The sequence below is a fragment of the Somniosus microcephalus genome, chromosome 10 (assembly GCF_052327205.1).
Source record: "Somniosus microcephalus isolate GS21.2 chromosome 10, FLI_Smic_1.0, whole genome shotgun sequence".
NCBI lineage: Eukaryota > Metazoa > Chordata > Chondrichthyes > Squaliformes > Somniosidae > Somniosus > Somniosus microcephalus.
Window position 1 is genome coordinate 145,398,812 of NC_140996.1, and position 24,640 is coordinate 145,423,451.

At 42.2% G+C, this 24,640-nt stretch overlaps 2 protein-coding genes across 6 annotated transcripts in view; one reads left to right on the forward strand and one right to left on the reverse strand.

Moving 5' to 3' along the window:
- Positions 1–22,186, forward strand: LOC147111729 (BTB/POZ domain-containing protein KCTD21-like). 4 transcript variants are annotated; one of them, XM_085998912.1, is made up of 4 exons: positions 8–89; positions 4,799–5,187; positions 11,835–12,607; positions 21,964–22,186. In XM_085998912.1, the coding sequence occupies exons 3-4, from the start codon at positions 11,852–11,854 to the stop codon at positions 22,039–22,041; spliced, it is 834 nt and encodes a 277-aa protein (XP_085855038.1). In that variant the 5' UTR covers positions 8–89; positions 4,799–5,187; positions 11,835–11,851; the 3' UTR covers positions 22,042–22,186. The 4 variants fall into 4 exon arrangements, with proteins under 4 accessions (XP_085855037.1, XP_085855041.1, XP_085855038.1 ...); XM_085998913.1 differs by having other exon boundaries at positions 21–89; positions 4,799–4,829; XM_085998911.1 differs by lacking the exon at positions 4,799–5,187 and having other exon boundaries at positions 1–89.
- The window catches only part of LOC147111730 (MIT domain-containing protein 1-like), a 16,823-nt gene continuing 13,216 nt past the window's right edge, over positions 21,034–24,640 (reverse strand). The window contains exon 7 of one of the 2 annotated variants that reach the window (XM_085998916.1): positions 21,034–21,292. In XM_085998916.1, the coding sequence (XP_085855042.1) occupies positions 21,197–21,292 (96 nt within the window). In that variant the 3' untranslated portion in view covers positions 21,034–21,196. Of the gene's footprint in view, positions 21,293–21,920; positions 22,153–24,640 lie in introns of those variants that run through there. The other variant, XM_085998917.1, reaches the window with a different exon arrangement.

The window sequence follows — 24,640 nt, forward strand, 5'->3', positions numbered from 1 at the left end:
AAACGACGGGCGTTAAAACTACAAGGTCCAGAAGCCGCTGCGCTACCAGCTTCCACCACGGGTTTGTCACGAAGTTGGGTTGATGCAAGGTGAGTGCAGCGCACAATGCAGTCTTTGCCTGAATTTCAGATGTGCCTCATCTTCAGAGCGAACAGCGATTTTCCCGGGGGACGAAGTTGGGGGGGGGAGCAGTGATTCAGGATATGGATGCATTAAAAAAATGCTATTTCCCGTTGCGGCGCCACAATTTTCTGGACCCAGACCGTTTGGGATAGATTTTTATAATAATTCCACTGTCAGCCCTCATATGCTTTTAGGGTTAAAGTGATGAACGTTAAAACGTTTCTGCATTGTGATGGTTTCATAGCGCACCATGGGGTTATGGCTGTTCCGTTTTTTAACAGTATGGACTATGTTAAAGTTGTTTTGAAATGTATTCATTTACCTGGTTAATAGTTTAGCTATTGGGAAGTAGAAACGGCTTTAACCACAGAATAAAGTTTGGGAAATCAGATTTATGTTTAGCCAGTTATTTTATGGCAAGCATTGGTCGAAGAATTTGATGGGCATCTGAAGTTCACGTGAAATAGGTTATTTACACTTATCAATCAGAACTTTCCTCGTTTTCTTTACTTGTGAGAAAAAAATAGAAAAGTGAAGTAGAGAATCCCCCAGTATTCTCATTTCCAAATGTGTTTTACACATATGGTAATAGTTGCCACAAATTCATGTGACTGAATTTTTGTTTAGTTAGATATTCGCACATCTCCAGGCCACGTGTTGACTGTTAAATATTGGCAACAATGCTGTTTTTATCTCCGCAAACGCTATGGTACATACTGGTAATTTGTAGTATATCCTGTAAGACTGTGGTTGAAAGAGGATTTGTGCCATTTAACTTACGTTGGATCATTGCAATTCCACTACATGGCTGATTTCAACCAAAAAGAAGCTTGAGTACAGGGATTTTATTTTATGAAGTCAATTTAGAAATATCTTTTTTTAAAGGGAGCAAAGAAAATTTAAATTGAATCTCATGGGATGTGGTTGCTTTGAGATTTGTTAAATTTTATCTTTGATTAATTTATTTAACCTGATTTAAGCACTTCTATAATCTGTGTTCTAATGAAAAAAGGCTCAATTTTTCAAGTCTTCTATTTCCTCATACCAGGCAATGAATTTGTGCTGTACTGTCTTGATAACTTCAATATCTTTCCTCTAGTGTGGAGCCCAATACTGTATGCTGTACTCTAACTGAGGTCTTATTAAGGATTTATATAAGCTTATTGTTGCCTCTTATCTTTTATATTTTATACCTGTTGAGATAAAACCTAGAATACCATTAGCTTTTCTTACAGCCGTATCAACCCAAGGTGCTGCCTTTAATGTTCTGTGAACCTGTACCCCCAAATCTCTACTCTTTCACAGCACTGAGCCTACTTCCATTCGCAGTATAATTACTGCAATTTTTTCCCAAAATGCACCATCTCACAATTATTGACATTGAATTCCGTCTGCCACTTTTTAACCCCCCCCTCATCTTATTAATATTCCTTTGCAGCTTCATTTGGTCTACTAAAGAATTAACTACACCTATTTTGGTTTCATCTGCAAATGTTGACACCGCTGCCTCTAGGCCTTTGTGAAATCATTGATATACACCCCCCCCCCCCCTTTTTATCCCTCTCTCCCACATGGCAGCTGTCTCCCATTCTGCCAGCGCATTTCACACCTAATCTAGAGCCATCTTTTGTCTCCACTAGTCCTATCACCATCTCGTCTCATTTTGAATACCTCTTAATGTCTCTTCTCTTGTTCTCTCCCAGCCTGGCCTCTTAATCTATTTCATTTCCTGTGCCTCTTTAGTCTTGACAAAGGGTTCACCCGAAACGTTGACACTAATTTCTCTCCACAGATGTTGCCTGGCCTGCTGAGTTTTTCCAGCATTTTCTGTTATTTTAAACTCGCTCATCTTGGTCTCAAATCACTTCAGGATTCACCTCACCTCTGATATCCTCTTTTTAGTAAAGGCTGGTGTGAGGTACTTACTAAATACCTCTGCCATTTTTTGATCAAATTGACAATCTTCTCCTCTCAGGGGTCCCACCTTCTTTAAAAATTCTCTTTTTTACCAAAGTACTTGTAAAATAATTTTTTTTCTCATACTGCCTCTTGGTTTTCCTCATCTCACTTAACCTCTTATATTTTCATATTATCCTTTAGCTGTTTTCATTATTATTTGTTATATTCCTCATAGGCCCTCTTCAATTAATATTTTTCTAATCTATTTATTACAACATCCTAAAACTTTGAAACTTAAAAAAAAAATGACCTGCTGTACAGTACTTTCTGCCAATTTCTCTTTCCACCTCACCTTAGTTAACTCACTTCTCATCTTTATAAAATCTGCTGTAATCCAATCTAATATATGACCTGACTTTTCCCCTTTATAATTGGATCATCAATTGTATCATGTTATGGTCATTATCTCCAAGGTGCTTACCCACATTTAGCTCATCTGCCTGGTCTAGTTTATTACTCAAAACCAGATCTAGCAACAGAGCTCCACCCTCGTAGGTCTACCAACAAACAGCTTGAGAAAGGAGTCCTGTACACCTTTTTGGAATTCCATTCCCTTTTCTCAATTTACATACTCCGTCCCAATCGACAAGTGGATAATTAAAAATCTCCCAAACGATAATTTTGTTATTCCTACTCCTGCCTCTAACCTGACGGCAAATTTCCTCTTCTATTTCCTTCCCACAATTTTGAAATTTGTAATACATCCTTTACTGATATAACAAGCATTTAAAAATACATATATTTGAGTTCCAATCATATTGACTTTGTATGTACCCTCCCCTTATCTGCATCATCCCTCTACAGCATGTATTCCCTCTTTTTACCAATATTGCCAGTCTGCCTTCTTTCTCAGCTTTTCTATCCCTCCTAAATAAATTATAACCCAATATCTTTATTTTCCAATCTTGTCATCTGCAGCCAGGTTTCTGTTAATGCTATTAAGTCCAGATCTTCTGGCAAAATAATTGCTTTCAGTTCCCCCAGTTTATTTTCCACACTCTACACATTGCAATACATACATTGTAACCATTTTTTAACGCTACTTTTCCTATGCATTTTTGTCTAAGCTACCCCCTACCTCCACTCCTTTTCCTGGTTTATAAGTAGTCCATTTGATTTTATTCCTCTTTGCCATATCCCTCTTGCTAAATTGTTTTCAGTACGAATATTATCCTCATCTATTTCTCTTTTCTCTATTAGCTGATCCTGGTTGGCTTATTTTCCCAGAGGCCTCCCTCCTAGTTTAAATACTTTGTCACTTCCCTCTTTAATCCTTTTGCCAGTACATTAGCATCCTGCCTGTTCAGATATAGCTTTGCAGAATAGCTCAGATCTGTCCCAGAACTGGTGCCTGTGTCCAACAAAGTGAATCCCTCTTCCTGACATGTTTAGTCATGCATTAATTTTCCTAATCTTACATAGAATTGCATAGTATTTACAGCACAGAAACTGGTCATTTGGCCCAACACGTCTATACTGGTGTTTATGCTCCACACGAGCCTCCTCCCACCTTCATTTCTCCCCATCAACCCAATCTGCCTGTCCTTTACAACTTCACTTGGAACTCCGATACAGTGGCTTATTGAAAGGCTTTTACCCTTTAGCTCAGCTAAGATTTACAGAAAAAATTACCCAACCAGTACTATAACTTGGTTATGCTGTTCCTCTCAAATGGAGGTTTTGATGTTATTTGAGAAGTTTGCAGAAAAAGTAAAGTCCAGAAAATGAGAAATAAATTGAGTAAAAGTGGAATTCCACACTCTGAACCGAGGGAAAGAGAAAATAGAAAACAAATAGACAGTGAGGTACTTTCTGCCCCAATGCAGAAATGTAATTTTTCCTTTCTCTCATTTTTCATTGCTGTCTCTTCCTGAAAACAATCAACAGAAATCTGCTCCTCGGCCTCTGTTACTGATTTCAGCAAGCCACTAGGCGGGATGCAAGAGATCTGGTTCCAAGCCTCTGCTACTCTAAATATGCCAATGTTTTCCAGTTTCTATACCGCTATCGCTTCAAGGTTGGTCTGAAACTGACTTTCACTTGACAGAATGCAACAGTTTTGGGTTGCATTTGGGGTGCCACTGTAATGTGCTATCAGAGCAGCACTGGATGCAAGTGGACACCTGAGATGTCTAGCCTCTGGAAGCAAAATGAACCATGTAAACAAAAATGGGAGTGATTGCTGACACAAACGTTTGAGTCATTCTGAGCATGTGCACCTGCATGGGGGCGGAGCCTAAACACTGCCCCGCCCCCACCAGAGCCGTGCATCTGCCTAGCCACAGGGCTGCAGCCTGAAACACATTTCCTCCTGTTGCTAGCCGTTTTTTGCGTGGAGACCCTCCACATTAACAGGTGGATGGCACTGTCATCGCTGCACTGGAGCAGCCTGCCTGTGACAGCGATTGGATCAAATTACACTTGCAGAGAAATTACATATTCCAGGCAAACTGTTGGGTGTGTCTTTTCCTTCAAGGGGATCAATCAGAAATCTGGTCCAACCCACTTTTGGTGCAAATAAACAGTCAACAAAAATATGGTTACAGATTGGTGATATGTTACTCATTTTTTTAAGTTACAGAAATGGGGGTATACTGGATGGGCGGATGGATGGGCGGCGCAGACACAATGGGCCGAAGGGCCTCTTTCTGTGCTGTAAAACTCTATGACTCTATGACTGTGGACTGAATGCAATTTTCTTCCCTCCCTTTTCCAGATTTCCATCTTCAGTTGGATTGTTCCTTAAAGTAAGGTCATCTTCATTGAAAATGCGAGTGAATTGTATTGCATGCTAAATATTTGGAGACATATTCATTCATCCACTTTGAACAAGACTTCCACAAACCCAACACTGAAGCTTTTTTTAGTGGTGGCATATTTCAAGATGCTGCCAAACTTTACAGGGAGTGGGACAAATATGCTACAATATACAAATTTGTGTTGGACCTAAAGAGGAAGATCTAATTTTAAAGTCAAGTGCTACTGGGGCTCCAGATCAGCAACCAGGAAGAAAAAGGATGTTGATTCTCAATTTGCATATGGGCAAGCTGGGCAGACTAACTGGGCACATTTCAGCAGTCTGACTCTATTTCCCAAACAATGATGGTAATAAAAAATGTGATAGTTTCATGAATATAGTAACTGTCTCACCAGCTGACTTAGAGGGAGGTAGCACTGGGTGGATTTGTGCACTAAGAGAGATAACTTGTATTTAGATAACACCGTATCACATCCTCAGGACATTCCAAAATGCTTCACAACAAATTAGTTGCTTTCAGTCACTTAAGTCACAGTCAACAACCAAGTCCAATTAATCTGATTTTGTTGGTATTGGCTGAAGTGAGATGGGTGGTTGGCCAGGACGACTTCAAATTTCACAAGGCAACAAACAAAATTCTAGAATCCAACATAGAAAAATGCAAGTTCCCACGGTTATCCACTAACCACTTATTTATATGTGACATATTACATGCCACTTATGTACTGCATAAAACTATTGTATTTCCAATAGGCCGTGCATCAAAAAACACTAACTGTAACACAATTGTAGAACAAATAAAATGACTGGGCTGGAATTTGCGATCGGAGGCGTACCTCCGGAGTATGCCTCCGACCCGATTTTTTTTAAATTTTTTTTTATAAAAGGCCCATACCTACCTGCTGGCTCCCGGACTTCGAGTCCTGGGCCTGCAGGCATATGCTTGCTGTAAAGTCTGTGGGTTGTATAGCGAAGTAATACACAGACTACAAGAGTAACTTAAACAGGACTTTACTATTCAAAGGTCAGGGCGAATCTGCCCAATAAATCCTGACACAGCACTTATATACTGGTGTGGTCACCGTCGGTATTACAGTATACAGCAGCCAGGATAAAGTAGTGCCACACCTAAAATAGTTCTCTTAAAGGTGGACGGTTACATACAATAGTTCTCTTAAAGGTAGAACAGTTACATACACTACAATCCTCCCTTTTTAGCTTACAACATACTTATTCCCCATTAACATAACATCATAACATATCCAACTTCATGTTACAACAGTTCACAGAGGTAGTCTCTGCGGAAACAGTTCACAGATTCAGTCTCTGCGGGAAACAGTTCACAGATTCAGTCTCTGATCTTGACTCGGTCCGGACCACGCCTCCGTGGTGTAGTCGGGTCACCTTGCTAGAGGGACTCATCCCACAGTCCTTCCCTAGACTTAACAGCTTTACTTCCATCACTTCTGAACCAGCATTGCTGACTTTTTAAAACAAACAAAAAACAGTTGGATTGCCTTGGGAAATTTTCCTACTTTCCAACTGATTTGGCTCCGTTCGGGGGACCACGTGTGTGATCGGGTAGAGGTAATAATGGTCCAGATGGTTATCATCTTCTGCTTCGTCTTTTCCTTTTTTGCTTCTTGGAGACTCTCGGGGCTCCATTGTCAGCTGCCAGCTGTAACGCCACCATCTCCCTATGTTCCTTAGACTTTAAGTGATTCATCCTGATTTCGGCACTTTGGGAGTTCTCGGCACAAGCTGGGCAGACCAGGTCCTCGTAATATTCAGTGTCACTCAACAGATCATGGTAATATTCGGTGTCGTCCTGAGCTAGGCCTGAGAGGGTCTTCTATTTCCTCCTTACCCAGCTGGACGTTAGCCGACTTTTGTTCCAAATCCCGACATCTGTCCTGAAGAGACTTCATCATGCGTTCAGATTCATCCCGCTTTTTCTGGGCTTCCTGCAAGTCTTTTACTAATGACCTCATTTGTGATTTCAATACTTCAACTTCATTCGGAGATTGATTGATCGGACTATTCAATCCCTCTACTGAAGTAGCTGTTTCAGTATTCTGTTGTTCTACATTGCCGTGCGTCAGCGTACTTTTGGCATCCAAGGGCTGTTCTGCTGCAGACTTCTCATTCTGGGTTGCCACCTCAGCTCTTCCAATGACTTTTGAGAGCTCCCTTCCCTTTGAAGATTGAGGCTCGTATTTAAGTTTTTCCCATTTTAGAGTTTTATCCCTCAGCATATGAATGAGTTGGCTGACTGTTAACTCTTCTGCCATCATCCCTTTTCCATTAACTACAGGGCTGTTTATAACCTTGCCCTGGAGGAGTTGGCTGACTGTTAACTCTTCTGTCCTCATCCCTTTTCCATTAGCTGCAGGGCTGTTTAGAACCTTGTCCTGGGGCTCCTTTGCTGCTTCTACTTCGCCATCATCCGCAGCCCCCATCATTCGAATTTCCACAAATGAATCGTCCGGTGATGCTGCACCCAACTTCAGTAGGAGCTCGGAAGTCATGTCGACCAACTCAGCTTTTTCTGCCTGCAACCTGCTAACCAGCGCCTTCAGTTGCGGCACATCTTGTTCCACCGGATTGGAGCACGCCCCTTCAGAAGCCGAATCAGCTTTGATTCGTTTGGCCTCCTCGTGCAGACGGTTTGTGTGCTCCTGCTCCCTTTTCTTCCCCAGCTGCTTCTGTTGTCTTTCCAGATTCTCCCATTCGGTATCATAGAACTTTTTCATTGCTTTCATCTCTTGCTCGAGACGGCAATTCAATTGTTCTAATTGCTGTCGTAATCTGAAATAAGTTTGCATTCGAGCTCGATGTTCCTCAGTAATATATATGTCTGTAACTTGAACAGACTCAGAATTCTCTGTCAAGCTATGTTGTTGTTCAGAGGAATTCTGTTCTGAAACTTTGTTCTCCTCTGGAGCATAAGCCTTTATGCCCACATTCGTTCTACCAACCTTAGTCAGCAAGTTCATTTTAGACTTGTCTTTCATGCTTGGGCTGGTCTTATCGTCATCCGTTTCAGAGTCTGAGCTGATTGTCTGCCCCGAGTCCTCACTTGTTATTGCTTTGAGGTAGTGCCATTCCATGTCTATTTTCTTGATCCACTCCCGTCCTAGAAGTGGTGGTCCTCCCTCAGGTAGTACGTATAAGTCCATTCCGGGGTGTTCTTTGCCCCTGTCTCTCACCTTGACTCTTATCTTTCCCATGGGGTATACTTTATGCCCCGTGTATGTCTGCAATACGAACTTGGTATCTCTCAAGGGTATATGTGAGAATAGCCGGTTGTAATCCCTTCGATTTATGACTGATGGGGCTGATCCAGTGTCCAATTCCATTCTCACTTGGACTCCGGCTATTTTTAGCATGACCCAGATAGTTTGTAGGTCAGCTTCCTTACACACATTATGAATTCTCAGACTACCCAGTTCCTGGCCGCTTGGGTCTGAATCCGAATTCTGTTCATCTGAACTCTTCTCAACCACCTTGTGTACTTTGTTGTACTTTTCCTGTGATGGCTTTTTTTGGTTGTTGGTCTTCTTCCCTGACCGGCATACTTTGGCTATGTGACCCAGTTTGCCACATTTCCTACAGTCCTGGTTTTTAAACCAGCATTGGTTCTGGTCGTGTGTTGTCTTCCCACAACGATAACATTTCGTTGCACCTGAAGTAATTTGATCCACACTGAGGACCGCTGCCTTCAGCTGCATTTCCGCAGTTCCTTTCGCTGCGGCTTCGTGTGATGCTGCAATAAGGACAGCCCTATCCAGTGTAAGGTCGTTCTCTTCGAGCAGTCGCTTTTGCGTTCCTTCCTTCGACAACCCGCACACGAACTTGTCTCGCAATGCCTCTGTCAGATTTCCTCCAAACTGGCAGTATTTCGCTAGCCTACGCAGTTCGACCAAGTATTCCGCGTTGCTTTCCTCTTTCCGTTGCGTTCTCGCATAAAATTTGAATCGTTCCGCCAACATCAGCGGTGTGGGGTTCAAGTGATCCTTCAGAACAGCAACAATATTATCGAAGGTTTGATCCGCCAGTTTAACTGGTGCTAGAAGATGCTTCAATAGCCCGTATGTCTTCGCCCCCATCGAGTTTAGCAAGGTTATAGCTTTATCATCATCCTCTATTTTATTGGCCTCACAATATATCTCAATGCGTTCTACATACGTGGCCCAATCTTCTACCTCGGAATCGAAATCGTTGATGTTACCACGCTTAGGCATCTTCACCTCCCTGATAAACAACAATGAAATATTTCTTTAACTTTTTTTTTTCAAGATGGCGGTTTCCCCGCGCTTATCTTCTTTCCCCGCCCCTTTCAAAATGGCGGTTCCCGCTTCTGTCTTTTTCTCCGCCTACTGGCGGCTTCCCGCGGTTTCCCGCGCTTATCTTCTTTCCCCGCCCACTTTCAAGATGGCGGTTCCCGCTTTTCTTCCCCTGGCAGGAGGGGTAAGCTTCTCCCTCGGGCGACGGCCGCTGGCTTTCGGGGTTCGCAGCCTGCGCTTCGGCTTCAGCGCGTTCCCTTCTCTCGGCCGGGCAACCGGCTCTGGGTACAACCCGTTGACGGCGAACAGTTTCAGCCGCTGGGCTGGATCTCGCTCAGTCTTCCTCGGGCTCTGTCTCTCCCGCTCGCGCGGCTCTCGCTCGCTCTCTCTCGGGCTCTGTCTCTCCCGTTCGCGCGGCTCTCGCTCGGACTCTGTCTCTCCCGCTCGCGCGGCTCTCAATCGCGCCTCCCAGCCCTCTCGCAGTCCAGTGCTTCCCTCCCCGGCTGCGGCTGAGTTCTCCGCGATTTATTTATTTTATCTCTTCCCGCGCCTTACGATCCCGGTCGCAGCGCTTCGTGGCCTCGGTCACTGTCCGACCTTTTTCACCCAATCGCTCCTCCCAGCCTCTCGCAGTCCGGTGCTTCCTCCCCGGCTGCGTTCTCCGCGGTTTATTTATTTTTATCTCTTCCCGCGCCTTACGATCCAGTCGCAGCGCTTCGTGGCCTCAGTCACTGTCTGGCCTTTTCACCCCAATTGCGCCTCCCAGCTTCTCGCAGTCTGTGGCTGAGTTCTCCGTGGCTTATTTATGTTTATATCTTCCTGCGCCTTACGATCCCGGTCGCAGTGCCTCGTGGTCGTGGTATTTGTCCGGCCTTTTTCGCCGTCGCGGTCTAGTCGTCTCACGACGCTCCCCAGCCCGCTTGTACCACGGCTTCTGCTCCACGCTGCCCCAGTCTCAGTGCCTCTGGGCCCGACTTCTGTCCGGCTCCTTTCCCCCTCGACCGTGGTTGAGTGCACCGCCCTTATCCTCCGTTTATTTGTTTCTATTTTCCCTTTACTCACAGTCACCGTGGCCGACTTGCTTCTCGTGTTGATCGGCTCACTCACCACCGTGGCAGAAGGGACAATCCGTGCCTGTTGCCGATGGAAGACTTCGTGTTTGAAATCTTCCTCCTTTCTTGGTCTGCAGACTCGAGTTTTCTCTCAGCAAAACGACGAGGGCGGGTGCCTCTTCTCGACGCTCATTTACTTCTTCAGAAGTATTGTTGCCGCAGGGTAAGATCGAACTCGTCGCCACTGTAAAGTCTGTGGGTTGTATAGCGAAGTAATACACAGACTACAAGAGTAACTTAAACAGGACTTTACTATTCGAAGGTCAGGGCGAATCTGCCCAATAAATCCTGACACAGCACTTATATACTGGTGTGGTCACCGTCGGTATTACAGTATACAGCAGCCAGGATAAAGTAGTGCCACACCTAAAATAGTTCTCTTAAAGGTGGACGGTTACATACAATAGTTCTCTTAAAGGTAGAACAGTTACATACACTACACTTGCGTAAAAGCCCATGGATCCCAGGGACGCAGGCGGTTCAGAAGCATTCCTGGGATCACGAGGTCCAGATCCTATCAGAAAGGAGGATTCCTCATAAGCTTATGGGGATTCCAAAAATCCCCATAAGCATATGAGGAGTCCCCAAATAATTAAATAATTTACACAACAGGAATAAAAATAATGTTCCCATTTTCAAATGTAATTAAAAGTCCCTTTAAGGAAGCATTTACAATAAAAATTTAATTTTTTGAAAAATAATTTTCAACATTTTAATCCGGGCCAAAATTTACATAAATTAATTTTAAATGTTTGATTTTTTTAATTGAATTTTTAATTTAACATTTATATTAACCCTTACGCTGGTGAAAGCAGGCCCTATGCCTGCTTTTACCAGGCGTAAGAGTTTCATGGGCATTTGCTCGGCAGTAGTTGGGCAAATAGCCCATCTCTGCGCCAGCAAAAGTGATTTTTGGGTTGGTGGGTAGATCTGTCAAAGCGAACCAGTGCATGCGGAAACCTGGAACTTGTGCCTTTTACAAGGCTTAGGATGGCGTAAGCCATTATTGGCACCGCAAAATCCGGGCCAATGTTTTTAAAACATATCCCACAGAGTAAGCACATTATTACCAAAGTCATTAAAAGTAAATAAAGTGAGGCACTATTGCTCCAGTATTGTAATCAATTAGTATTTGTACTTTCTATTTTCTTGTTCAGCTGAGATGAGCCCATTGGGGTTTGTACGAGAGGATAGGGAGATTTCTAGGGCTGTGAATAGTTGGGTGATTTAAACCTCATTTAGACTGGACGGTTAGGAAGTGTTTTGTATGCAAAATCAGAAGAGATCTTCATTGTTGACCATATTTGAAAATAATTGTTCTAGTGCCTCTCTAACAAAGCCAGTCCCATCTCCTTCCAAGTCAGTTGGAGAAAGTATTAGAATCACAAAACTGTTATATGCTTGCCTAGGAAATAAGGTTGGGCCTAGGAAATGAGGACGCTAAGAATATGTAGTTACAACCCGCTCACATCAAAAGGGTGAGTGTGGAGGGGTAGCAGGAGTACTTCTGTTTAGTGCAGAGTATCTTTGATCTTTGCATTAAACACTCCTTTCATAAAATCTTTCTCTTTTTGTCTCCCTTTTCCTACAAAACAGATTGTAGTGAATTCAATATGTCTGATCCTATAACATTAAATGTAGGAGGAAAGCTATACACCAGTTCTCTGGCAACTTTAACTCGTTACCCAGACTCGATGCTGGGTGTAATGTTCAGTGGGAAAATGCCCTCAACTAGTGATCAGCATGGTAATTTCTTCATTGACAGAGATGGCAAAATATTTCGATACATTCTAAATTTTCTGCGCACATCAAACCTGGACCTTCCAGATGATTTTCAAGAAGTGGGGCTCTTGAAGAGAGAAGCTGATTTTTACCAGATCCAGCCTTTGATAGAGGCTTTGCAGGAGAGAGAATCTGAAAATGCCAAAGCGGAGAGGAATGCAATGCTCAACATTACTCTGGATCAGAGACTGCAGACTGTGTACTTCACAGTTAAACCAGCCCCACAAATGTACAACCTAACCTCATGTAGCACAGAGGTCTTTGATGCAAACATATTTTGCACATCAGTTGAATTCTTGAAGCACTTGAGCTCCAAGTTTTGTTACTTTGTCAATGGTAAACTTTCACCAATTGGTTATGAGAAAAAGGATCCACACCATTTGACACTACAGTGGGTTGGACATGTGGCAGTGTTGCCTGAAGATGAATACACAAGACAGAATTTAAAAAGACTATGGATTGTACCTACAAATGAGCAAGTCAACAATTTTCAGTTGTTTGTAGAGGAAGTGTTAAAAACAGCAATGAGTGATGGATTCCATGTGGATTCATTACAGCCAGATTCCTCTGACTTCATGAATTATAAGGTACTACGTTTAGTCCGGTATAAATAGAAGACTTAACTCTTAAAGTATTAATTATTAAATGTTTATTACTGTGTAACAGTAAAAGCCTTAAACTATTTTTTTCTCCTAAACTGTACGGCACTTTAGGATTGCTGCATTTACTTACCCTGTCTTTATTACTTTAAACAATAAGAGCTTAACAATGTAATCTGTGTGACGGTAGTTTATTTAATCATAATGATAAATTCTGCCACAGGCTCAATTTATTTTCACCCCTGGCTTTTACAATTACTATACGACTGTATATTGTTTTGCACTGGATTTTTAATGTTATTTACCACATGTGAGAAGAAATGTATAGTCTCAGATGTTTCTAATGACACCCAGATTTAATATTCCATTTTAGGAAAATTACCTTTGATAGTACATTACTGGGTATTTATGTAGTATACTGTACAAAACAGTTAACATACACAAATCCTCATAGGATCTACTCAATAATGGAATCATTGTTTTGTGTCAAATTTTCTTAGTGATGAAACAAACAAGGAAATCTAAAACATATTCTTTAATTTCATCAAATGAATGTTGGGAGTAAAATATTATTAGGGATGCAGTTAATTCCTAGCACCAGGTCTGAATTTGTAAAATGTTTTTATAGGGAAAGGGCCTCAGTGGATTAAAGCTACAAATGTTGCACAGTATCTAATTTATATCTATAAGGTTTTCAATATTAAGGTGTTGTGCTATTTAATTCTTCATTTAGATCATATTTAACCCAATGGTATTTAATTTAAAACAAATGTCACCGATTATTTTATTCTGCTATTATGTTGTATATTATACTTTTGCTGAAGATTTGCAAAAATCCTATGGTTGGTTAACAAGTAATTTTCATGATTTATGGTGAGTAAATGAATATATTTCTTAACACCTGTGATGTATGCTAATAAAGACTACATAAACTATAGGGGCAGGGGCTGGACAATTTACCAGGATCTCCATTAAGTTAACAGTGGCTCTTGTTGCCAAATTGCATTTCTTCAAATAATTTACAAATATAAAACATTATGGAAATGGTGCATGTTAAGGACTTGACTTTCCAGACCACTTGGAATACTTTCCTAGTAGAAATAACTTGTATAGGAAGGATGGCCTATGCAGAACCAGATGGAATTTGGGCTGTTAATAGAGAACATAAAAGTAGCAGTTGTGACTTATTGAAACTAATTTTGAAGGGAGAAGGTCCTTCTACTTTGGCAAACATAGTGGAGCAAATTGTTATTGCTGACCAGAAGTTAAGAGGGAAATTAATAACTTTCAGGGTAAAGAGGAAATAAATAACTTTTAGGGTAAAGAGGATCAAATAAGGTAATACTGATGATCTTAAATGCTTTTATTAGTAATGCAATATATACTCCTTATATTAGCTTGTGAAAATATAACACTTAAGGCATTACAGAAGCACAGCTGTGAACAGAAGAGGGACAAACAATGGAACTAAGAAGATACAGAAAGTTCTACTTCAGTAAAAATAATCAAATGAGTTAGGTGACTGTTATTGTCAGGAATAGTATGCAGCATAGGATTTCAAAGCAAAATGAATGGACCAGAAACGACCAAAGTGGGAGGGAGAAATACCAACAATGCCATGAGTGGTAATAATCAACTGTTTCTTATAGTTGAGTCTCTGTCAACTGACCGTGGTACTAAGCATTCATTGACCATTATTATGTTACTGACCATTGCTGGGGATTTGCTAAGTGCCTTAGGACCGGTAAGAGCGGAATCGTGCAAAGCTAGTCCCACGGAACTGGACATCAGAGGAGTAGTGTTGAAGGAGGGTGGTATGATTGATTGCATCAAATGCCACAGCGAGATCAAGAAGGACCAGGAGGGATTATGCACAATGGTCATGCAGGCTGTAATTTGTGACCTTGGACAGAGCAGTCTCGGTGCTACAAGCAGCATGGAAACTAGGCTGAAGGGATTCAAACAGGGAGTTTTTGAGGTAGATGGGAATGGACTATGGTGATGATACTTTGGAGAACCATAGAGAAGAAAGATAGATTAGAGATGGGGCAATAGTTAAAAGGGAAAAACAGATTGAAGTTGGGTTTTTTGAAGAGAAAGGTCGATGACAGCAGTTTTGAAAGGAAGAGAGATGGTGCTTTAGCAAAGTGAGGTGTTAACAATGTTGGCAAGTAAAGTGGTCTGGAAAGGTAGTTGGGTGAGAGGGAGCCGGAGATGGGTGTCATGGAAGAGAAGAGGTTGGAAAGTGGGAGATGGGAGAGAAACTCAATTTCCCATCTCCAGAAATGAGATTACAAATCCCTCCAAGATATTCATCGTTCCTCGAACTACTGCTCTCGCCGCATCCTGAGATCCACGCTCTACGCCATGCGGCGCCACATGAACACTCTCGACCTCTCTCTTCAGCAACACCGGCGCACTCTATCTCAAAGCTGTCCGGGTCCACGGTTCCATTTCATTCTTCGACTCATCCGACGCTTCAACAAAAAACTTTTTTTCTTCCTTTCCGATGTCAAGGATCGCAAGCTTCATCAACTCTTGGACACCAACGCCCCTCCGGAACCTTCTTCCCCATCACTTTCCTCTGACCCCCCTTCTAATCTCACCCCCTGCCGTGTTTTCACTATCCCCTCTGACCTTCCACTCTCTGACCCCGAACGATCAGTCCGCAGCAAAGGCCTGAGCTTCATCCCCTTACGCCCCCACCTCAATGAATTTCGAGCTCAGCACGATGTTGAGCTCTTTTTCCGCCGCCTTCGTCTCCGTGCCCACTTCTCTGGCCAGGAGTCTTCCCCCCCCGCACAACTGACCCTTTCTCCCGCTTGTAGAATTCCCGTTCTACCTGGACCCCTCCCCCTGGCCTCTTACCCTCTCTAGATCTTTTCATCGCTAACTGCCGCCGTGACATCAGCCGTCTCCATTTCTCTGCTCCCCTCACTCACTCCAACCTACCTCCCTCTGAACTTGCAGCACTCCATTCTCTTAGATCCAACCCTGACATTGTTATTAAACCCGCTGACAAGGGTGGTGCTGTTGTTGTTTGGCGCACTGACCTCTACCTAGCGGAAGCTGAACGCCAACTCTCCGACACCACCTCCTACCTCCACCTGGACCATGACCCCACTACCGAACATCAAACCACCGTTTCCAAGACTGTCACTGACCTCATCTCCTCTGGAGATCTTCCCCCCCGCTGCCACCAACCTCATAGTTCCCCAACCCCGCACGGCTCGCTTCTACCTCCTTCCCAAGATCCACAAACAGGACTGCCATGGTAGACCCATCGTTTCAGCCTGTTCTTGCCCCACGGAACTTATCTCTTCCTATCTTGACTCTATCTTTTCTCCTCTTGTCCAGTCTCTTCCCACCTACATCCGCGACTCTTCGGACGCCCTCCGCCACTTTAACAGTTTCCAGGCCCCAACCGCTTCCTTTTCACCATGGATGTACAATCCCTCTACACCTCCATCCCCCACCGGGATGGCCTGAGGGTGCTCCGCTTCTTCCTTGAACAGAGGCCCGACCAGTCCCCATCCACCACCACCCTCCTCCGCCTGGCTGAACTTGTTCTCACATTGAACAACTTCTCCTTTAACTCCACTCATTTCCTCCAAATCAAAGGTGTTGCCATGGGTACCCGCATGGGTCCTAGCTATGCCTGCCTTTTCGTGGGCTATGTAGAACAATCTTTGTTCCAGTCATACTCAGGTCCCCTCCCTCACCTCTTTTTCCGATACATTGATGACTGTATCGGTGCCATTTCCTGCTCTCGCCCCGAACTTGACAATTTCATTCACTTTGCCTCCAATTTCCACCCTTCCCTCACTTTCACATGGTCCATCTCTGACTCTTCCCTTTCCTTCCTCGACTTCTCCGTCTCCATCTCTGGGGATAGGTTATCGACCAATATTCACTACAAGCCCACTGACTCCCACAGCTACCTGGCCTACACTTCCTCCCACCCAGCCTCCTGTAAGGACTCTATTCCATTCTCCCAGTTTCTCCGTCCCGACGATGCCACCTTCCACACCAGTGCTTCAGACATGTCTTCCTTTTTCCGCAACCGAGGATTCCCCTCTACCGTGGTTGACACTGCCCTTGACCGTGTCAGTTCTATCTCCCGCACTTCTGCCCTCACCCCTGCCCCTCCCTCCCGGAACCACGATAGGGTTCCCCTTGTCCTCACCTTTCACCCCACCAGCCTCCACATTCAACGGATCATCCTCCGGCATTTCCGCTACCTCCAAAGTGATCCCACCACCAAACGTATCTTCCCCTCCCCTTTCAGCATTCTGTAGGGACTGCTCCCTCCGAGACACCCTAGTCCACTCCTCCCCAAACAGCCCTTCCCCTTCGCCTGGCACCTTCCCGTGCAAGCGGAGGAGATGGAACACATACCCCTATACCTCCCCCCTTCCCACTGTCCAGGGCCCCAAACACCCCTTCCAGGTGAAACAGCGATTTACTTGTACTTCTCGCAATCTAGTATACTGTATTCGCTGCTCACGATGTGGTCTCTACATTGGGGAGACCAAACGCAGATTGGGTGACCGCTTTGCGGAACACCTCCGTTCAGTCCGTAAGGGTGACCCCGAGCTTCCGGTCGCCTGTCATTTTAATTCACCGCTCCATTCCCACTCGGACCTCACCGTCCTTGGCCTCTTGTATTGTTCCACGGAAGCTCAACGTAAACTCGAGGAACAGCACCTCATCTTCCGATTAGGCACTCTGCAGCCTTCCGGACTCAATATCGAGTTCAACAATTTCAGATCATAACCTTGGCCCCTATTACATTTTTCTTGTAATTTTTCCACTCCTTCCCCCCCCCCCCTTTCCTTTTGTTTCTCTCACACGTGGCAGCTATCTCTTGCCCTGCCAGTACACTTCACACCCAATCTCAACCTATTACCATCTCGTCTAGCTTCGAACACCTTTTATTGTCTCTCTGCTTTTGTTTCTTTTACTTCTTTTGTCAGATCGCAGATTTTCTTTCCAGTTTTGAAGAAGGGTTCGACCCGAAACGTCAACTCAAATTTCTCTCCACGGATGTTGCCTGACCTGCTGAGTTTTTCCAGTATTTTCTGTTATTTCGGATTTCCAACAGTATTTTGCTATCGTAGTAGCATAGATGTGGGACTGGTTGGGAAAGGAGGGGGCAAAGGCAGCTGCACAGATACCTCCATGTTAAAGAAGAAATCCACTTGGTATTGGAAAGGAAAGAAAGAGGTTTGATTAGGGAATGCAATTCTGGAAAAGTGGGAGGATTTGGTTGAAGAAAGAGAGACAACGGAGTGTTTAATATGGTCGAGCCAGCTTTGGTGGTGATTTGACTAAACCATTTGTGTGCAAGGTGCATTTGAGTTTGTGACCTCCGAATTTAAGGAAGCGACGAGGGAAACTGTACCAGGAGGAATGGCAAGGGTGGGAAACTGGAAGTGATTCAGTGGGAAGGAGGGTATCAACGCAAAAGTGAGAGCAGTTCAACAACAGCAGAGGTGTTGTGATGGATGGATGATCAGAAGGGAGTTGAAAGATTGAGAGTGAATTAGTGAGGAAGTTTAGGGAGTGATTTTCAGCATTGGAAGTTAATGGAAGTTTGGGGTAGGCAAGGACATGAATCGGAAGGCAGACAAGGAAGTGATCAAAAATAGAAAGGGGAGTGGTCACAAGATGGCAATGCTGGGACAAGGATCAAGTGGCTGTGGATGGGAGAGTTTACGTGATGGGGTTCTCTGTTGGGTGAGGTTGAGTGGACAGCAGGGCAAAGGAATCAGAGGAGAGTGGACATGGGGAGTTTGGCAATTAATCTAGACAAATCAGAACCAGACAAATTCAGTTAATCAGATTATCTTGGAAATATACATTTGCAGAAGACTATGAAGAACATGTATTGAACAAACTCAACTAAACATTTACAAGACACATGGGCCAGATGAGATGCATCCTATAATCGTTAAGAAAGTGAGCAAGTAAATAGAATTGGGAATTGATAAATACTGTGCTGTAACTAAGGACTGGAAGATAGTGAATAATATTTAAATATTCAGAAAAGTAGTAAGTTATTCATCTGGGAAATATTGACTAATCAATCTAAGGTTGGAAATCAGTTAAATGCTTCAGGTGCCTTTACGGGATGTTATTCATTTAAAGAGCATGGAGGCTAAACAAAGTCATTATGGTTCTAAAAGTTAATCATACTGAGTTTTTTCAGCAAACTGAAGGACAGATGAGGGCAAGCCAGCAGGTGTAATGTACTTGAATTTTCAGAAGGCATTCAGTGATGGTCTAACTCATTGTTGAACTTCCACATACAAGTAGAATTGTGCGTCATCCCCAGAGAGTAAGAGATGGAATTCATAGTGATGCTATTCTTTTATAAGAACTACATGCCATGGATCACTATGTAGATGTGATGTTTGCTGCTGTGCCATGAATAAGGCATATCTCTGGGCTGTGCTCCTAATTCTTTTTCTCCATTATTAGCAGCAGCTCTCTCTTTTCCTGCATAGTTTGTTTCTCACTGTTTGATCATCATTGCTTCTGTGTATTCTGTCCAGTATCTAGATCTGGCTTTGGTAATATTGTCAAAGCATCTCCTGTTGTGGCACTGGCCAGCCCGTTCTGATTTCTGGTGAGCTGGTCCCAGCTGCTGCAATGTTTTTTGGTTCCAGTAAAAGAAACTGTAGCTTGGGCATTGCTAAAGCATTGGCACTTTAGGATCAAACCTAATCACCCATGGCAACTGGAAATAGTTTTTGACATCTTGGCATTTGATTAAAAACAAACTTTACATGTGGTTTTCTTTCTCAACAGAAGCTGAAATTATCCTTGTCTAGACAAATGACTGATAAAAGTACCCTTGTGTGTGTGCTACCCAAAGCAACAATCTAATATGTTGTATCTATGCCACAAGACTGAAGCCTATTGTCAATCTTAAGTCCCAACTGCAATTGTTTATACAGCTGTATTGACCTAATATAGTAGCATGAGCTTGCTCCACTGAACACATTTGTGCCATTTGAGTGGAGTGTTCTGTCATAGTAAGAATGGTTTACGATCTTGGCACTGCATTATCTGTGTAATTTAGACATGATGGCAGCAGCATTTTTGTAGTGCCCTTTGCAAATGAACTTCTAGGTAGTGGCCGCATTGCCCTGAGAAGTTGCTGTTGATGTGTCCATTTCACAACGAATAGAACCTAACTTCTTAGATTGCTGCTTTGGGCAACACACACAAAAGTACTTTTCAGTTGCTAATAAGGGTATTATGTGCCCAGGAATTGCAGTCTTGAGACTAACATTCTAATGAAGTTGTGGTGTTAGTGACTGCAGGATGGGGAGGGCACAGGGCTTGGAGTTGCGTACATGAAGCTTACAAAGTGGAGGCCTCCCATGATGCCTGGCCAGTTTGATCTAGATTTGTAATATTGCATTTGCCAATTTGACACACTTGTACAGTCTACAATAAAACTATTTTAGATAATGTATTTTAAAAAAATATTTATTTCATCTGCCATCCCACAATTTCTATACACACTATCTGGAAGCAGATCCATATTAACAAAGGCTGCTAGGAAGGCAACCAAGATGTTTTTGGCCAAATGGCCTAAATTACATGAGCTTTAACTCATTAGCCACTTGGAAAATCATGGCAGTAGGACATTTTTAACCAGAGAGATTTTTACAATTGTATTCATGTCATATTGCTTTATAACCCAGTAACTCTATGATTAAAGATGGTGTAAAGGTTCGTTACTCTTTTTTAAGTTCCAATCTGACCTGTGAAAATACACTTTCTTCCATATGCCACCTTTCTCGAAGAATTTCTAAATGTAAGTACTGTACACCAATGTGATCATATGTTTACTCACTACTATTAGAAATGGAGACATTGAGTCATTGTGGAAAGTAGCCAAATGAAATTGATGAGTCAGCAATCTTGGGTGGAGAAGAGAAAATAGGCTAATCAAGAATTTATTGAAGACCTAACATTGTTTTTGTTTAAACAGAACTTTATATGGTCACTTATCTTCACTTTTGCTAAATTACTGCATGTATATGAAGATAAACTAAAGTGAATATGCATTACATTTTTTACAGTATGAATTGGGTAAAGTTGACACTAGAATGTATATCAAATGGAGTTTATGCCATTAAAAGAGGGTTAGTTTGCCTGAGATGTGTTCCATTTACAAGGCTTTTGTAATCCATCCTCCATCATTAAAACTGCTTGTGTTGCTCTAAAATATTGGTTCCTACACAATGATGAGTATATAAATTGTTCAGTTTACCATGCATAGGAATCAACGTGGAGCTATGATAAGTGAGTGAGCTGTCCGCTTTTATCAAATGTATACTATAATATTAAACACAGAAAATCTTGTAAAGTTGTTGGTACATTTAGCAAAGAGTTAAACAGTTTGAATATTTAAGTTTAATTTTGGTAAGAAAACTTGCTTGCTAGTTATTCATGCAATATTACAAAAAAATTAAAAATACTTGAATTAAAAATCTTGAAGTTTCAGTTTTAGTACATTGCATAACAGAATAAAATAACCAGAATAGTAAGGTCTCCAAATTATGAATTCTTTGTATGCTTGATATGGAAAATGTCCACTGTAGTTTCATGGCACTGTCTCAAGTCAAAGTCACAGTAGCCAATAGAAAATCGGCCCTGGAAAAATAACATGAAAGTGATCTGAAGCATTGTCTACGCCATTTAAAAAAAAGTTAATCACAACTTACAGCATTTATACTTCACAGAAACTTTTGTTGACTGCAATATTCATATCTTGGCCACTTTGTTGAATTTCTGACATGCATGACTGCTAGTTCACCTAGAAAAATAAATCAAAGCTGCCTCCATACTTTATGTACTTTCATGTATGTGTATGTGAATGTTAAGTTTATTACATTTCTAACTTGTTCATTGTCTGATTGCTTCTTGCTGTTTTTAATTTTCATATATATTCTCTCTCTCTTTCTGTTTCCTCCTTTGCTTCTCACTTGTTGCACCCCCTGGGCTTTGTCATTTACTCAGTCCCTGTTTATGTTGCCTGAGTGATTTAGCTAAATACACTTAATGGAAATTTATTCCATTAGGAGGATCATGTTTTGGGATGTTTGACTATTTTCCACAGAAGATTTAGAGAGAGTTATTTTTATTAAGGTTTTTAAAGCCGTGTATTATCAAATAAAGACCCCTAGACGAAAGTTAATGTTAATGGCGGTTGTTTTCCCAAAGACTAAACAATAAGCAATTTGTAGGCTCATCTCAGTAATTGGAAAACACCTCAAACACAATATGTTGTAAAGTCTTTAATCCCTATCTGTCTGTGACCACAGGAAGATAAAATAGATACCAGCAGTTATTCAGGTCGTGGAAACAGAAATGGTGGACGAGTTAGAAGGCATCTTGTTTAAGTCAAGTAACGCAATCCACTGATGGTGGGGAATTGTATATGCTTTACATTGTATTATTACGTGAAGATATCTTGTTCTGATGAATAAAGCGAGTTCTTTCTGTTCAACCTACTGTGAAATAAAGTAGTTTATCGATGCATATTAAGTCCCGTCTCACAAAGTGTTCATTCAGTCCAGCTTTGAAGAGAGGGAAGAAGCACACATGCAAAAAACACAAGTTCACATCAGAGGGGAATACTATAGTTATGCTATTGTAAAGTAGATTAAGGTAGTGTGAGCCAACTCCCATAAAATGAAAATGCTCAGGCCACTTACAGGAGTGATTGATGCCACTGCATCAAGAAGATAACTATAGCAGATTCAAGTTTGTAATTACTGGTGCCAGCAACCTGGGATACTGAGTTAGGTTGGTGAGAAAGGCATTTCAAGTCAGATAAAATTGAACAAAATCAAGGCAGTAAAATATAAAAAGGTCAACCAGATCAAAGGAGGCAGAAATTGTGTTTGCAATTGGAGGAAAAAGATAAGGCTAGAGCATTCTAGTTAGAAATGTTGAAATTGGAGGCTGAGTGTGCTGGAAACAGGAGGAACAGTGAGAATGAGAGCAACATGCATTTGAGGCTATTGAAAAAGAAAATAAGGCCAATGAGAAGGAGAAAGAACTTTGTGATACTCTTGAACTGAGAGAAACACACATCAGCAGCTGGTCTGGTAAATGGGGCCATGGAATGTGGGGCCCACCATTTTATTAAATCAAACCTTTAAAATTTGTAATAAGAGGAGGATGATAGTTTTATCCAGGCTTTTGAATTATCACCACAAATGGTACAAAAATGAATGGGCCAGCTACATCACAATGTTACTAAGTGGAAAAGCACCAGCACTGTTTTCTTGTATTAATCCTGTAAATAGTATGGATTAGTCTATTGTAAAGTGTACTATTCTCAGGGCTCAGATGCAAGGGAGATGGCATGTTTCAAGATGTGTTGACCATTTTTCCACAGGATTTGGAGAGTTACTTTTAATATTGGGTTTTTAAAGTTTATTCTACATGTTTAAAAAGGGCACCTAGATGAAAGGTGGTTAATATGGTAATGGAAAGATCCAAATATGCATCAGGGACAATTTATTTGACTTTGTGCTGCTGGTGGATAGCCTACCTGCCAGGCATCCATATTGGAAATTGAGGCATACACTGTTTTTACCATTTAAATTAATATTGGAAAATCATGTGCAGCGCATGCCAGGACCAGAGTCAGAAAATGACTTCTATGTCTATTTCTGATCTCCCTTACTCTATGCTTCGATCCCTTTGTGGACCGAATCACTTTTTTTTTTTTTAACCTGCGCTACCTCCATTAATGTCTTGTTCATTAATGAGCAAGATACAGAACTAGGAGGTGCGGCTTTCCCAGTCTTACTTGGGATGTGAAACTGAACTAATCTCACCAAAAGGAATTAGAAATTAGGATTTCAGTATGCAGAGAAGGCAGAGCTACCTTCCTGGAAGTTTGGTTTATTGCTGTAAGAACAGGCATAAGCAGATCTAATGTTGGCAGCACTGGCAACAACAGGAAGTCAGGCACATTACATGAGAATAGAAATAAATGTGTTGCTGTTCTGTGCAACATCTGACATGAAGTTGTGAATGAGCCAGTACTTGCTCTGTCCTATCTGGTGTCTGCCAGAAACTTTGCACTTTAGATCCCCCATTCTATTTCACTTCTTTGCGGTTTGTTCAGGCTGTATCTATATGTGCAACCTCGGTGCTCTCAGCAAACCATCAAGTCCCACATATAATCCATCACCTAATATTGTCTGCTTAACATCAACCCCATTGCTGCTGTAACCCTCACCTACACCATCATCACCTCCATGCTTGACTTCTCCAACTCTCTCCATGCTGGCCTCCCAAGTTTCACCCTGTGCAAACTCCAACTCATCTAGAACTATACTGCATTTTTTTTTTTTTAACGTACTAAGACCCAAATTTTGTGGTGTTAATAATGGTGAGGCTAACAGCGCTCGCTGTTATGGGGTAAAAAAAAAATCGGGCAGCAACCTCCAGAGTACGCACATCCGCAGTTAAACATGGAAATCTGGAAGTTGCGGTCCGAGTTAACCTGCTTCACCACAGGTTGTGCTATAACAGTACTCGCCGATAGACTTGGCAGTGAAATCAATGTAAGGGTGTGAAATTGCAGTACTTACCCACTGAACACGGCAGAAAAAGTTAGGCTGGTGCATTTAGGTGTAAGTGAATTTTTAACGGTGTGATATGTCCTAATTGCTGCCAAACAATCCCTCTGGCCTTGAAATTTTAATTTTACAACTAGAGTCTCTCCTTCAGAATTGAGATTTAAAAACTTTTTCTTTTTCTGTCTGTCTCTTTTTATCTCTCTCTCTTAATCCCATCTTTCATTCCTAATCTTTATTTCGCTTTCTGTACATAATTTATGCTTTCTGGTTTAGACTCTGCGTATCTCAGTGAGGATTCTTCAATCTGATTGGTTGAAGAACCACGCTGTTGCTTGTCTTGCTCACAGATGCCTGTAGAGGGCACCATGCTGGATCAGACGCCTGATGACAGCAAGTCTAC

Excerpts from the sequence above, each read along its gene's own strand:
- LOC147111729 (XM_085998911.1), top strand. Across the intron at positions 12,608-21,963 it reads CTGACTTCATGAATTATAAG|GAAGATAAAATAGATACCAG; the intron begins GTACTACGTTTA and ends CTGTGACCACAG.